We start from the raw sequence: 16,433 nt of genomic DNA on the forward strand, positions 1-16,433 counted from the left end.
ATCACAATTGAAAAAATTAAACTAAAACAAAATTAAATTAACGAGAAGTCAAAATAGGATGGGATCAAAATCGGATTTCTAGAAAAGACGGAGCAAGTGTTTAATTTGGTGTCAAATAATTGGACAGTGTGGTCGTGGTTGATAGCGGCCGCCTTCAACTTTGGTTAAATTATATTTGAAGGTGACCTTGTTGACTTTCATGCCAAATTTGACGGCTGCCAAAGAAAAACCAACCAAGTTGTGTGCTTAATGTCCATTTTGTATTAGATAATTTAGCTTTTACTTTTAGACCGTGTTTGGATCCAAGGATTTGGTTTCAAATTACATTTTTTTTCCCCTTGTTCGTGCCAGCAGCACGCGGCTGGCGGGGCTTGAAGATTTTACCACTTATATTTTGTAGCTCAAAAAGGTAAACTCTAACTTCATTTTCGACACTTTGTTCTGCTCAATGTAATCCATGCGCTCATTATTTGTGTCTCTCTTTACTTCATTCCGTCAATTGAGTTAAATGACGTGTTAGTTTGGCTGACGTGTTGGGAGCTCTTTAGTTTCTTTGCCCGTTTTCACATTCATGTCAACGAAACTACACTTTCCTTCAACTCAGTTGACAGAATGAGGATAATATGAGACATGGAGGTGAGGTAAAGTTGGACATGGTGGATGAGCAGTGGATAAAGTCGGACAAAACAGAATGTAAAGAATAAAATGAGATTTCGTGTACAATACATGCGACAACGCTAAAAATAAGCCTAATTTTTACGTACAAACCTCAATCGATGAATATGCCCTTTTTTCGGTGCTCAGTCTACTGCATTCATAGTCGCTGAACACACTAAACTGTCAAAAACACTTCAGATTTCTTATTTCCTTGTTCTAAAACATGTTATAAACCTTTCGTTCATATATGTTTTCATACGAGTAGCAAAAGTGCACATCATTCTTCAGAAGTTCTAGTCGAGCATTCGACCAGTGTTCACCCTATTCTCAAGAACAGCAAAAATTCGCATACATTGCAACAAACCGAATAAAATGGAGACATTAATTTACATTAGCAATAATTTTTTTTCAACTGTATGTACGACGAATAAATTTGGTGCAGACAACAATAGATTCATCCTAACATGGCTTCGAGAGGGACCCGGACTTGAATACTGGTTTAAGTATATGTAGAGTATGTTCTAATGAAAAATCCACTTCAAAATTGGCCATCTGATGTTTCATTTACTAACTAGTAAAATAGTATGGGACTGAAGAAAGTATTTACTGTACAGGGAAGAGCGTCTCTCTCTGTGTTGTGTATGTGTGGTATGCCGACGTCATGGGGTTCCAGGAATCCAGCTCCAAGAAGACCATGAATAGAAATGTGTAATTTCATAGCTTATCCAGCTCGATGTCTGGAAGAAAAGGTTGGATTTTCTGTCAATTGCGCCCCAGGTCTGCTCTTATCAAATCGAGCACGCCGAGCATATTCTTGGATCTGGCGGTCATGCTCTTTAAGCATCCGATCCACATTGTTTGAAGATGCAAATAATGGACCGGACATGTAAATTTTGTTTCCCTTGGGCCCACGACCATGCTGCAGAAAGAATTTTGAAGAAGAATTTAGGTTCAGCTAACTGGAATAAGTATCAGAGCTCTGGCAGGATCTAGAGTATGCAACATTTGTGACACAAACTAGATAGTTTTATTGAGAAAAACAAAACTAACCATATTTGGTTCCTTAATAGAGGCCGTCTCATCTTCCATCTGACGAGAACTGGTAACTCTCTGTGTGTACTGCATCCACTCCTGCTTTTTTGCGGATTCCTCCTGATCAAATGACCCCGGAAATCTGCCTACTGGCTTTATTGTTTCTGGTCCTGAGGGACCAGGTTTTTCTTGTTGGTTGTCGGACATCGCAGTCCTAGCCATTACTAAACCAGATAATTTCGACAAGTGGGTTCTATTTGAACTCAAAAAAGAATCATTGTGTTCCCTTCCAGACTTAGCCCGTCCAGGTTCATGGATTAGCGGTCCTGAAACTGAAGCCCTCATACTATGCTGCTCTGCGAAATCTTTTCTAGCGTCTTTATCGCTTCGCAAATGTTTGGGTGGATCAACCAGAAAACCAGAAAGGGTTTCCCCCCTATGAGGGTTGAATATTTCACTTCGGATCTTTGGGTTGGAATGGCCTTGTCCTCTCTGTAATTGGAGAGCAAATGTCATCATAAAGAAATAAACAGAGGCAGAAGAAGCATTTATATAAGAATGACAGTGTATGTGATTGTGAACAGAGTAGAGAATTCAGTTTCAAAAGAAAGATCTTCGCAAGCACTTCTTCACAAGTTCGACAAAAATGTACATCCAAAATATTTTTGTAAGAACCGTCCCCTAATATAAACACACAATGTTGAAACACAGTTCATAAATTCCTCCTCCGCCAAGCAGATATGAACTACTTGATTCAAAAGTGAATCCAGACAGTTAATACATTATGTGCCGGTAGAACAGGCAGCTACCCTCCAATGTAATGTACGTAAAATAAAATGAAAACAACAACAATTCCTAAATAATTCTTTTTAGGTTTTAGTTTTATGGATTTTCCTTCACTTCTTCGTCACATGTCTCCAATTTCATCTCCCTCTTCCTCTTTCCGTATATTTTCCCTTACATGAAAGGAAAACTATAAACCAAACTTCTAGACATTATGAAATGGGCCCTAATTACGAGTCATGGGGGAACTAAAAGATACTCAAAACTACAATCCGTAAATTTTGAAATTGTGGACATTTTCAAATATCCTTTTGTATACAAAACTACAATTACAATTTTCACCAGGACTTATAGATGACTTTGGTCTTTAGCAGCTCACTTCAATGTCAAACAAAATCCTACCTTAAACACGAAGATATAAGACTTAATTTTAATTACCTGCAATGACGCAATGGACTCGGAGTTAGTATTTGTTCCTGTAACTGCTACAGGTTGTGCTCTCCTGCCCAGGTCTACCTTCTGACCCCTTCCTCCACTGGCTCCTTGCCTAAAAAAAGTGCAAAAAAAGATTAACCTTGTATCATCTTTGTCAAAAAGTATTAATGTGTTACCAATAAGACGTACCTTCTAGCTTCTTCTTCTCGCAATTTGGCATCAATCTCTTTGCTGGGTGGGTACTTGGGCAAACTTGAAGGATCACAAGGAAAAGGCTTTGTGGTGAAGAACTGTTGAAAGAACATTCATAATTACAACAGAGAAAGGATAGGCCTCTTAGATGATTAAACAAAACAGTTTCAAGGTTCTAAAGGAAAAGGAACAATCGTAAGCACAGTTTCTGAAAGATAATTTAATTCTGTTCCACACATCCTTCTCCCAGCCTAAATCAGGTACACAAACTTTTAGGAATAAATAGGATACACACACATACACACACACACACACACATATATATATTATATAACTAAAATATCAGCGTTGGTACCAATTTATTTATTTATTTTTTGCATTTTCCAAAAAATAAAGCGTGCACACCTCATTCTTGAGAGCAATTGCAGCAGTTCCTCGATCAGCAGGGTCAAGAGAAAGTAAAATTTCCATAAGCTGCAGAGCTGAAGCAGGAAGGTCCTTAAAAGTCTCTGCCACGCATCTTCTATAAGGTTGAGGAGGCTTGATCATTGTTGAATTTCGTAAGTGCAATTTACGCCAATAATCCTCAGCTGGTGAACCACAGAGCTTGAAAATCTTATGCAACTGTTCAACCTTTAACAAGGAAATATACATAAATTAATAGGCACCATCTGAATATGTACAGTTACTGACACATTCAAGGAAAGGCTAAGCAAAATATTTTCCAACATATGTGTTTATGGTTTATCTGTTAGACGAGGGAGGAAGAAGAGAAATTCACTTTAAAGTCAAACAAACAGTGGGGGAAATGTAGCTGTGAAGAACAAGCAGCATTGCCAATGCCTCACACTAAGTCCACAGAATATGTGAAACACTTGCCAAGGACGTAAATTGCAACTCAAATCTATGGCTCATATAAATCCCTCGAGATACATCAAGACTGTACTCTAGCTATTCTCTCACCTCTGTACTCTAGCTATTCTCTCACCTGATGTGTTTAATATATAGAAACTCCAAATATTCTAAGATGATAATCATATTTACGTCATAAATTAAACTGTTACAATGAAAGAATTGGGCATGATTAGTCAGATACTCAAAATCATCTGCAAGTTTAAAATAAAAATCAAGAGCTAAGAGATCAGTTCTTTATCATTTTAGTATAATGTAATGGGAATTGTTATTGGCACTCCAAACTTTCAATATTTAGAAAGAAAAATACACATGTGAGGAGTGCAAAATGAGATTTTTGGAGTGCCAATAACAATTCCCAATGTAATCCGTAATAACTTCACAAAGACATGTCAAAAGTCCAATAATGATTCAAGCTAAACCATAAGGACATAAAAATGCATGGATTCTAAGAGGGTACATTTCCTCAATATCTTACCTCTGTTTTTCCTGGCAGGATAGGCTTTCCAGAATACAATTCTCCTAGTATGCAACCAGTGCTCCATAAATCCACAGCAACACCATACTTAGAGGCTCCAAGTAAAAGTTCTGGAGGCCGATACCAAAGAGTCACAACGCGGCTTGTCAATGGAACATTGTGACGAGGATCATAATTGCTTGCCAAGCCAAAGTCGGCAATTTTCAAGATGCCATTGTTGTCAAGAAGAAGATTTGACCCCTTTATGTCACGATGCAAAATACCATGGCTATGACAGTGATTAAGACCACTTAAAAGTTGCTGCATGTAACATTTCACCTAAAATGAAATAAAAGCAACACTAAAATTAGGTATCGTACAGGGTCCTCGTTTTCATTCTGTATAAATGGGCTATTTTATTTGCATCAATCTGCGGTAGAGAGGCCCATCAAAAAGATCTACCAACATTTCTCCTTTAGAGGAAAGTACCGTAAAGATAAGAACGTAAGAGAACCGTAAGTGATAGACTACCTGAGGTTCGGAGAACTTAGTGCCTGGGCGTGATACAAGCCCTGTAAGATCATGTTCCATATACTCAAAAACAAGGTACAAGCTGCTAGATGACCGTGCTGTGATCAATCCATGCAACTTTATTATATTGGGATGATCAAGCCTGCGCAAGAAAAGGATCTCCCTTGCCATAAACTTGACACTCTCAGAATCGAGATTATCAAACCTGACTTTTTTCAAAGCAACAAATTTATCATTCGTGACATCGCGAGCCTTGTAAACACTACTATAAGTTCCTTGGCCGATCTGAAAGAAGAAAATGCCACAATATGCAAAAAGAACAAAGATCAGGAACTGATAAATTTTAAAATGAACAAGAGTAATTAACCGCACAATCATAGTAGCTAGAGAAAGAATTGCCACAGCATTTAGAAAACCGCCAATTTTCTTTTTCGAAATATTGTTAGTTGACTCCCTAGACAATAGCCTTAGTTATACAATAATACAAGAGATATACGTATCAAGTGAAGATTTGAACATACTTTATTTAACTTCTCGAACGTGTCAGCGCGTCGTGGTATCCATCCATTGATAGCTTCAGGAGCTGCCGCAGCGAGCCAACCTGGCCATCCTGCCGCTGTTTGCTCGGCCACCGTAGCGTTGGGAATTCTTCCCGAACCCAGATGATCAAGAAAAGTAGCCTCAGCCCTGTCTATCTTCTTACTCTTAGTCTGATCATATGATCGCATTGAACCATTGACTTTCTTATCCACCAACATAACTTTCACATCCCTACCACCACCCAATCTATCTTTAATCCAAACTGGATCCTCTCTTTTCGAAGAACCGAACCGCGAAACCTTAAGCTCGGAGTGGTGCCTGCTCGAAATCGAAGATGTCCTTTTTGGTGGGGTTTCCCGGCTATCTTCGACTGCCGACGGCTTGGTACATATTAAACCCATGTTGAACTAGAAACAAATATACTACCACCCACAAAACACAAAACCCTCCTCCAAAAGCAAAATTCACCACCCCAAAGGGCCAAAACCAATCCAAACCTTCACAAAACCTCCTTCTTTACCCAACTCCATCACAAAGAATCTAAACCAAAGAATCAACCATCCATAATTCACCTTCCAAAGAACTCATACTTCACCCTATACCCACTTCACCTCACAAACATTCAATATTCACCCTATATACAACACTTGGGAAAAACCCCCAAAAATGCTATTTTTTGACAAATTCAAATTTACCCATATCCCCAAATTCAATCCAAAATTTCGAATTTGCAGAAGAATCTCCAATTCTTTGATGAAAGATGAAAAAGTGAGAAAAACCCAGAAAGGCTAAGGCTTTGGGCTCAGTGCTATGGATACCGATTAGACTAGGACTGTATTGAAGTATGGAAATTTTGGAAAAAGACAGATGAAAAAACGATTGAGAAATCGATTGAGAAAGAAAGAGTGTTAAATTACCAAGAAAGTGCAGAAGCAGAAGCAGCAGGCTTGATTGTGGGTTGTGGTTGGTTTGTGGACGTATTGTTGGGTTGATTGTTCAACGCGCATTCAAAAGATTAAATATTTAATACAAAATGATTAACATAATACAGACGGCATTTACCGCCTGTTTTGCTCAGTCAACAAAACACACGCACGCATACTTGTCTCTCTTCTCTTCTAGATCAACAGGCCTACAGTCTACTTACTCAAACTGAAGAAAACAGCGGAAGAAACAAACAAATTAGGTGTTAATAATGCTTCCATCAATCCTTTTTTATTCAAACCCTCCCTCCCGACGATTAACAACCCTCACTCAACTCAACTTGAGTTTCAAGTAGCAAAAGTGAGATTCAAGTGAAGTTCAAGGAGCATAGCCAAAAAAAAAAAGGTCATTTTTTATGATCTGTTTCACCTTGGGGTGATTTTTACGAAAATGATAAATTCAAGGACTAATATATTTAGGGGTATATTAGTAAGGATAATCGTTATTTTGATGTAACGCAGCGTGAATTTGGAAAGTCTCATTTACAAAGTGCAGCGTCGAACCTGAAATGCATATGGCTAGATTCAACCATTTTAACAAAACACGCTCTGGGATCTTTGAAAATCATTGTGTAGTGGACTTGGCATGGTCTGAAAGTAATTGCCCCTTCTCAAGGGGATGCGTCTTAAAAGAGGATAGTTAGAGACGATTGTGGGATCATGATTTTTAAGATCCCGAAATGTAACCAGATTGGCTAGCAAGCACCAGAGTGAGCACACTAGCTATATTAGGTTCACCGAATTGAGGTATTGAAGCATGTCGGTCTGATACACTTTGAATTGGTAGGCAAGATCCGTTTCCCTAAGGAAGACCTATTTGTCGACCAAGAAAGGGAAACCTATTCATACCTTGATTAGGGAAGTATCTTGAGTATTTAGGAATTCCAATCATAACGGAATTGACAGTCGTCCCAATCTTCATCCTACAAGGAAGAAAGTCTTTTCTTAGAACTTACACTAGAATTCTCCCAGCTTTACAAGGATTACTATCCTTAGACCAACTCCAATGGTTAGGGTTAAAGCTTAAATTTGTAGCCTATAAAATTTAGGTTCTAGCCAAGAAACAGTTTTTCCTCTTCAATGATTTTTACTTTCACGTCACCATTTAAGGACTATGACAAAATGGAATCTGTTATTGACGATTTCATGAGTCATGTCCCTAAACTGATCTCGCGGTTAAGGTTAAAGCTTAAATTTGTAGCCTATAAAATTTAGGTTCTAACCAAGAAACAGTTTTTCTTCTTCAATGATTTTTACTTAAAATTTTAGTTCAAGATTATTACATAATGATATTAGCTTAATTCAGTAACTTTTTAAAAAATAAAATTTGTATAGATTATCCTAATTTATTTTTACGAACATTTTAAACTAAAAATATTTAAATTCTGATAAATAATAAAAAAATCAATAAACCTATGAAAGAACATGAAAAACCGCACAAACTACCCCATTATTAAACACAAATACATGGGGAGTAGGATTCTCTCTTTTCTTTTTTTTCTCTCCCCTTCTCTTCCCTCGTATTTGAACAGTTACGGTTATGCCATGTCAACATTTTATATATATATATTTATAGAAAGACAAAATAGAGAATGTGAGAGGAGGGGATGGAAGGGGATGGAAAGAGGAGGGGAGAGAATCATCGTCCAATACATAGGTGGGTAGAAAGAAAAAGGAAGAATTGTATGACGAAAGTGAATGTTGTGTAGATGTTTGAACAAATACATAAGTATTTATAGAGTTTTTGGATGAATTTTGATTCAAATAATTTTTTAAATTGTTTTAACTGTTTAATTTAATTTTTAGCTGTTTGATCTCATTGTCGATCTTTGCTGTTCTATTTAATGTATTTATAAATTTGAATTTGAATTTGAATTTGAATTTGAACTGTTGTATCAACCAACAGTTCAACCATGTGAATTGTCAAATCAAAAATATTCTATTCGTCTTTCTACAAGTGGTCGATAACGTCAGTAACTAGTTTCCATCCATTATCCTTAGACATACTCCAACCCTTGGAGTAAAACTTAAATTTTAGGTTCTAAGGTTACCTCAACTTGGTCCAACCCTTGAGACAAATATGAGTTAAAATTTAAAACTCATTTTTGGGTCAAATTTAGCCCATGATTCCTTCTGAGTTAGTGGGGTTGACCCACTATATATGTATATATTTTTTTTAGTATGTATAAATTCTTTGAATCCAACGGTTAAGATCTAATTTGATCAAATCCAATGGTAAAAAAAATATATAATGGTCCAAATTTAAATCCAACGGCTAAAATAATTAAAAAAAAATTATATTATGTGTTTCATATTCTTTCGTAGTGTTTTACGAGTTTCATGGTGTCGGTTTAGTGAGTTTTCAATATTTATAGGAATCTAAATATTTTTGGAATAAAATGTTCATAAAATTAAGTTAGAATAGTCTACATAATTTTTTTTTTAAAGTTACTTTAAGGAAAAAAAAATTTATTCTAAATTAATTATTTAATAATCTCGGGTTAAAAATTTAACCCAGAAGGTTTCTAAATTAAAACCTAAATTTTATGAGTTGAAAATTTTAAATTTTAACCTAAGAGTCGGAGATGATCTTTTTCACTCATTTTCCAACCTAAATTTGTCCCAAAAATAAGTTTTAACCCACAAAGTTTTCTTAGCCTAATAATCAACGACATTGATATTTAGTCTAAATTTGCTTATCAAATTTAATGTAATTGTAATTGTATCAATCCGTTTTAATATGATGTAATTGTGTTTATCAATCCGTTTTATTGGTAAAGATTCAACGAAGCCACTGGTCAAGAAGTATCACTCTCCACAAGTCCTTATCTCTGCGTTTAAATTTGACCGGACTGCTTTCTTTTCGTTCCATCTCCGCCACCGTCTCTCTCTTTACGTCTCACTCTACGATTACCACCCATCCTCCACCATTATCTCTTCCGTCTTCCGTCGTCTCTCACTTGAAGTTTGAAGCGTCGACATCGTCTCTGCCCTTCTCTCATCCTCATTCCTCACTCAGACGCTCTCTCTCAGCCTTACCTGAAATTTGAAAGAAAGGTATGAGTTTATTTTTAGGGAAAATTATTCAAATTGATTTGGGGTTTCAGTGGAAATTAGGGATTTGTTAATGCATGATGAGTGAGTTAAATTCGCCGGGAATTGGTTATGCATAAATATACATGGCCTCAGCCCCATTTTTTTAAAACAAAGAGAATTACAGCTTATTCAACTTCAACCATGTCAATAGTTTATTTTATAAGACACGATTTATAAGTTATTTTTGCAAAAATTCAATTCAATTTAAAATTATCTATCTATTTAATTGTCATAATGTAATTTAGATGTTTCTTAAAATGTGGTATTCGTCAATTTTTTTTGAACTTAATTAGATACTTCAAATATTTTCAATTTGGTTAATATTTTGCAATAATGATTCATGAAACGCAATTTGAAAAATAGACGATTTGGATCATTAAAATTCAATGTGGTGTGAGCCATTAATTCCATTTTCTTTTAACCCTGGCATTTTAGCCGTTGGGAGATTAACATAACTTATCAGTTTGGCCTCTAAGATTTAAAATCAAAACAAGTGGTTTGTCAGTTTGTTCACCGTCAATTATCTTGATCATTCTATGAAAAGTATTCGATAATGAGGACCAAAATGACAAATATACATTCAATTTAATAAACAATATGCCAAAATAATTTGACAAAATTGAGAGTGTTGTTAATATATTGGTCCTTATGTAAAGAAATTTGTTTACGAAATAATCAAAATAATTGACGGTTGTAAATGTAAACACATTTATTAATTTTTAATCTCAGGAGTACCAATATGAGAAACATTTTGGCTAAATAGCCTAAAACATTTCTGTATATGGATAAATTTGCCCAACCATTTGTGCAAGCACGCAGAGTCATCTTTTTGCTCACCTAAATTAGCTGCAGCGTCTCCATTAAACTTTCTGCTCACTCATCTCTTGAGCCATGGCCACCGCTAGAGTGTTGACTGTCTCCAATACTTCCTGCTTACTCTCCAAAACGACGTCGTGCCCGGTGAAGCAGAGTCCCTACGGCACCAGCCTTCGCTTTACTAGAAGAAGAGTAGCCTCATTGTCGTCTTCCTCCAGAAGGTCCTTCAATTGCACAGCTATCTACAAACCCGAAGTTCAGATCAGGGAGGAAGGCCAGCCTGAAACCCTAGACTACCGGCTCTTCTTCGTCGATCGCTCTGGTCAAAAGGTTATCTTCTTCCCGTTTTCCATTTTCTGTTGTGTTTTGTTTGGATTATGAGAAAAATGCAGGATAAAAGTAAGTAATGTGAAAGCTTCCCATATGTGCATATATGGGGTTATGATTGAGGGATTTAAATGTTTACATATATATATATATATATATATTTATAGATATTCAATTTTTTCAGCTAAGGGCTTGATATTAATTTCAAGTGGCATATATCGTTTGCTTCATTGAGGCCTCTCTGTTTCAAAACTTTGAACTTGATTTTAAATTTGCAATTTTCCAGATTATGTTGTTTTGTTTTGGCGGGATTCGGGAAAATGGAGTCGATGAAATGAAATGAGACATTCAGTAACCACGTTAGGGCCTTAGACACGACCGATGGAATGCCCTGGTTTGTGCTTATAGGAATATGTTTATGTGTTTTCTTAGTTTGAGATTAAGTCCTTGACTATATGTGTGTAATCGTAGTTCGAACTTGTATTTAAACAGCATATGTAAATGTAATTGTAAAGGGAATTTCAAAATTTAGGGGTGTTGAGTCCTGGTTGGTCTCTACACACTAATTAGTTCACTTTTGTCTCAACTTGCTATAACAATCTGTTGGTTTATACATAGGTTTCGCCTTGGCTTGACATACCTTTGCAAGTGGGTGATGGTGCATTCAACTTTGTGGTTGAAATACCCAAAGAATCAAGTGCAAAGATGGAGGTTGCTACTGATGAGCCACACACCCCGATAAAGCAGGATACAAAGAAGGGGAAACTTCGTTACTACCCGTAAGAATTAATTTTTTTCTTTTCCTAAAGTTATTTTATAGTGTTTGTTCTTGTCCTGGTGCTTGGATATGTTACCCGGATCAATATAATTTTTGGCTAAGAGTGCATCATGAATTAGACGCAAGCCACTGTTGTTGCTAGTTTTTTATTTATTGATTTACTTTTAAATTCCTTAAAGTTATCTTTTTGTGAATACCTTCAGCAAATCATTCTCAGGTACAATATAAATTGGAATTATGGGTTGCTTCCGCAAACTTGGGAAGACCCAACCCTTGCTAATGCTGAAGTTGAAGGAGCCTTTGGGGATAATGATCCAGGTATGCTTGCTTGTCCTTTTTTTTTTTTTGCCGCTTTTTTTCCTAAGGCAAGTGTCACTTTTAGAAGGAGAAATAAAACCTTTGTTTTTGCTACAACTTGTAGTTGATGTTGTTGAGATAGGCAATAGTCGGAGAAGGATTGGCGAGATTCTCAAAGTAAAGCCTTTGGCTGCTTTAGCTATGATTGATGAAGGGGAGCTTGATTGGAAAATTATTGCAATTTCATTGGATGATCCAAGGGCTTCTCTCGTTAATGACATTGATGATGTTGAGAAGCATTTCCCAGTATGTACTGTTTTCTAATCAAGCACTATTAAGATTTCCATAATTACACACCACCATAGCCATTTTAATCATTGTATTTATTATTTAGGTGTTTTCAGTTTTTAAATTCGTTGTTACATGATATTTTTACTAAATGAGAATGGATAGTTAGTTACAATGTATCTATCTTCATAAACTAGATGAACTAAGTAGTAAGTTTTTTTTGAAGGGACACAGTGTGTGTGTGGTGGTTTGAGAAAATTTTGTACTGAAATGAAGTAAATGATGATAAATGTTATTCACAGAGACTGTATTTGAGGAAACAATTCTTGTGGAAGACAACAACTTAAGGCTTTGTTGTGCATATCAGATCTTATTTTAATCGTAATGAATCTTTTAACCACATTACCTTTGGATTTTACTAATTGCTAGCGATGTATGGTTTACTTCAGGGGACTCTCACTGCAATAAGGGACTGGTTTAGAGACTACAAGATACCAGATGGAAAGCCGGCTAACAAGTTTGGTCTTGGCAACAAAGCAGCAAACAAGGTAATTTTACAGTTACCTCTTCAGTTGCTATCCACGAATCCTTTTTGGGTACTATTTTGTTTTTTTTTTTTTTTTTTTTTTTTTTTAAATTTATCTTGACTGCCAAATTACTATTTTTCCTTTATCTCCTGATTGGTTCCTTTATCGATTCAGTCACTAGCTTTCAAGGGCCCTACCCTCTGGCCTAGTAGCATAGTGCTTCATGCAAAATGCAAGTGTTGCAAGGAGGCATGACAAGATTTGTCCAATTAAAATCTGATTTTCTGATTTCAAAGTCTTCAATATTTGCATCTATAATACATAATTAATATAAGAATGTCTCTTTATGGTAATCGGACTTGAGTGTGCTAAAGAGTTGACTTAAAAACCGGCCAGTGGGATTGGGGTGCAGTTTGGAGGGTTTAAGTCAAGGGTTAGGTACTTGTTTTCTTTGCAGTTTATTTATTTCTGACTTTTGATATGTTTGATATGTCGGAGGAGTCAATATTTAGGAATAGGCACGCTTTAAACACAATTCCACTCGGACTTGAGTGTATTAACGAGTTGACTTAAAAACCAGCCAGTGGGATTGGGGTGCAGTTTGGAGGGTTTAAAGCAATGGTGAGGTATTTGTTTTCTATGCAGTTCAGTTATTTCTGACTTTGATACGTTTGATATGTCGTTGGAGTCAATATTTAGGAATAGGCATGCTTTAAACACAATTCCACATGATCCACAACATGAAGGCGGTCGAAACATTTGACACACGATACACAAATCTACCTTAGCTGGGGAGTAATTGCAAGTCTATTCATGCATCGATGTGGAATTAGTGGGAGGTAATCATGGCATGAAGGAAAATATAACTGCCACGTAATTAGGTAGCGAACTTTGCTTTGGGTTCTAGTTAGTTTTGGGTTTTAGTGGTTTCTTCTTTTTTATCTGTCTTGTTTGAATATGAGGTTTTATTTAGTTTGACAGATGATAATGATACTCGTAGTCTGTTTAAGTAATCATCCAACAGTTAATGTGATTATTTAAGTATTTTGGAAGGTGAGGATTGAATAATTATTTAAGTAATGAACGGGTAGGATTCTTGGGTTGCTATAACTAGACTGTTTCAAGAGGATTTGAATTCAGATTCTTATCTAACTTATCCCCAACGAAATCATCTTTGCGATAGAACTCAGTGATCGACATTCCAATTTCATCCTATTTCTTTTTCTGAATCGTTTATTGTTTCTTTTTATGGATAGGATTATATATCTTAGTAATTACCCTCCTAAGAGGCTTTGTGCAGCATATTCATAAATTTCAGATTATAGAATTCTCTGTTTGGGTTTCTGCCCCTAGAACTAAGTATTGATGCTCCAACTTCGACCTTATTACTTATTAGCTCATACTTTTGTCTATTTGTTGCTGGAAAGATGTATCTAGTGTTCGGATATATTGTGGTTCGGTATTGTCTGCTAGACAGTAGTATAACACCTATTGTCACAAATTACCTTCGTCTGTCTGTGTGTTTGTTGTACTTTTTATCTAATTTTAGAAACTATTCGTATGATGAACAGGATTATGCTCTTAAGGTCATAACCGAAACTAATGAATCATGGGCCAAGCTTGTCAAGAGATCGATTCCTGCCGGAGAACTGTCACTTGCATAGATGCATTGGTAGAATTGGAATTCCAGGCGTTTATCATCTTGCACTCATGGTGATTCATTAGAGATTTTTCCTTTTGGCGAACCGGTGGTGCTGTAAAATGGAAATATTGATTCGATGTCAATTTTTTCGTCACTCAGCTGGACTAAGCACGGTGAGTAATTTAATAATAGCTTGGTTTTATTACTGGGCACTTGAGCTTATTTCTTTATACGGTAATCATGCTTGGTGCTTAAGTAATGGTTAATTTGCCATGCACTTCTTTTATCTTTTGAGCTGTTGTGTTTACACCCATATTGATTCTCTCGACACCCAATTTACTTGAACGCTTTTCTCTGGATACCCAAAATAACGTACTAATCTTCTAAGAAGACCCTTCTTTTACTTTTAATGAAATAATATTTCGTTAGACGCCGATTTTCATTGTATATTGGTATGCAGGCTTTCTCTTCGATCAAAATAAAGACATGAAGGCTTTCTCTTCGATTTGGCTATTGCGCTTTTGTTTTAAAAAATAATAATAATATGATTAGAACTGTGACTTGCAACTAAAGCAACTTAAGAAAGATTAGTATTTGGTTTAGCAATTTTTCTATAAGGAATGTTTGGTTCCTTCATCTGCAGTTTACATCGTAGTCGATTCATAGATCTTTGTGTTTCTAATCGGAATCATTTATATCATATACCTCTGTAAAAATCATTTTGTCAATCAATTTCAACAAATAAACAAACAGTCCATAATACTTTTACTGAATACATTTATTTCATATTTTTTTAATTATTTTTATAACGATAATTTTTACAAAATGATTTATGATATTAATAATTTTAATCAAAAGTTTGAAATTTTATATGTTAAAAAAGAAATCCTCTCAATCCATTAAGGAAGAGGGTTTTTTTCGGATCCACTTTGTGGGGATCGTAAGGATCCTCATATTCTAATCGTTCATTGTATATCGTGTGGTTAGTTTTTTTCAGATACTATTTGTGTTTAATTTTAAATAAAAAAGTTAAATGATTTTTAATTACACGATACACGATGAATGGTTAGATCTTTAAGATTGCTAAGTGAATCCGGATAAGATCCAATTCCATTGGAAACCAATCTAAACCCTGTTCTTCCCTTGGGCTTGTAAACACACAAGGAGCGCGTCCGCACGCTTTTCGCGTACGGAATCAATGATCGTCTGGAAATAACCCCACGCTCTTCAAGTGCGCGTTTCAAACTATCATCCCACTTACCCACCCCATGTTTAATATCAACCTTTTTCCATCATCAATTCTCCGATCGACTCAGACAGACAGATTGCTTAACAAGATCCCCAAAACCAACCCAAAGGCCAGGTAGGATTTTGGAATAATTCCCCGCAGATTTCCTTTTCAAAAAAAATCCAAAAATCCCAGCTGTTTCAATGGCGGACACCACCTCAGCAGAAGAAGAGCAAGAAGCACCGCCGCCGCAGCCGCAGCCATCGTACTACACGGTGTTTCTGAGAATTATGAGCAAAAGGAGAACATGGGTATGTATATTCGTGTTAGTATACGCCCTCCTCCTAACTTCTTCATGGAATTTCCTCAAATCCTTGCTCTCCTGGCACAAATTGCAAGCCCAACAGTCTGCCCCGTCGTACGGATGGCCTGCCCTTTACGCCTCGGTTCTTCTGGGGGTGGTTTTCGGGCTGCTTTCGATGTTCGCGGCGCTTGCAGTGATTGTTCCGGTGACTCTGGTGACGTGGATCGCCATCGTGGTTCTGCTGGCCTTCTTCGGGAAGCCGAGGAGGGCGTTGGTGGTGGACGGGGGGAAGATTACGAGAGAGATTGTTGGGATTGTGATGAGGATTTTGTTGAAGGAAGGGAATTTGGTGGCTGCTTGTTGTGCTGTTTTGGGGTATTTTGCACTTTTTAGGAGGAATGGGGAGTGAAGTGACTGACTGATTTGGTTGTTCGGGGTCTTTTTCTAATTTGTGAAGATTTCAGGGATCTGGGGTTTTGGATTTTGTAACATAACATTTAGTTGTTTTGATTTTACTGTGGTATCTGACTGTTAATTATTTGTTGTGTTTATCTATATCCTTCCCAAATTTAGCAATTTTATGGCCAATTTATAATAACACAAAGGCT

General features: G+C 36.4%; 3 protein-coding genes across 5 annotated transcripts; 2 read left to right on the forward strand and 1 right to left on the reverse strand.

The window, feature by feature from the left end:
* Positions 1-1,025: 1,025 nt before the first annotated feature.
* LOC137708207 (putative serine/threonine-protein kinase At1g54610) lies at positions 1,026-6,843 on the reverse strand. Its single transcript, XM_068447228.2, has 8 exons — positions 5,521-6,843; positions 5,000-5,284; positions 4,490-4,807; positions 3,505-3,732; positions 3,097-3,197; positions 2,911-3,019; positions 1,708-2,181; positions 1,026-1,576 (listed from the first exon to the last, which is right to left on the reverse strand). Exons 1-8 carry the CDS (start codon positions 5,938-5,940, stop codon positions 1,379-1,381), a joined length of 2,133 nt encoding a protein of 710 aa, XP_068303329.2. The 5' UTR covers positions 5,941-6,843; the 3' UTR covers positions 1,026-1,378.
* A 2,362-nt stretch (positions 6,844-9,205) lies between these two features.
* On the forward strand, positions 9,206-14,579 carry LOC137708179 (soluble inorganic pyrophosphatase 6, chloroplastic). 3 transcript variants are annotated; one of them, XM_088688909.1, is made up of 7 exons: positions 9,206-9,579; positions 10,471-10,764; positions 11,380-11,540; positions 11,757-11,857; positions 11,961-12,142; positions 12,574-12,672; positions 14,223-14,579. In XM_088688909.1, exons 2-7 carry the CDS (start codon positions 10,510-10,512, stop codon positions 14,313-14,315), a joined length of 891 nt encoding a protein of 296 aa, XP_088545035.1. In that variant the 5' UTR covers positions 9,206-9,579; positions 10,471-10,509; the 3' UTR covers positions 14,316-14,579. The 3 variants fall into 3 exon arrangements, with proteins under 3 accessions (XP_088545035.1, XP_068303290.2, XP_068303291.2); XM_068447189.2 differs by having other exon boundaries at positions 9,232-9,579; positions 10,438-10,764; XM_068447190.2 differs by having other exon boundaries at positions 9,310-9,579; positions 10,465-10,764.
* Positions 14,580-15,614: 1,035 nt separating this feature from the next.
* Positions 15,615-16,393, forward strand: LOC137708830 (uncharacterized). Its single transcript, XM_068447985.2, has one exon. It carries the CDS (start codon positions 15,725-15,727, stop codon positions 16,232-16,234), a length of 510 nt encoding a protein of 169 aa, XP_068304086.2. The 5' UTR covers positions 15,615-15,724; the 3' UTR covers positions 16,235-16,393.
* Positions 16,394-16,433: the final 40 nt, after the last annotated feature.

The sequence above is a fragment of the Pyrus communis genome, chromosome 17 (genome assembly GCF_041283825.1).
Source record: "Pyrus communis isolate YQ-2024b chromosome 17, ASM4128382v1, whole genome shotgun sequence".
Lineage (NCBI taxonomy): Eukaryota > Viridiplantae > Streptophyta > Magnoliopsida > Rosales > Rosaceae > Pyrus > Pyrus communis.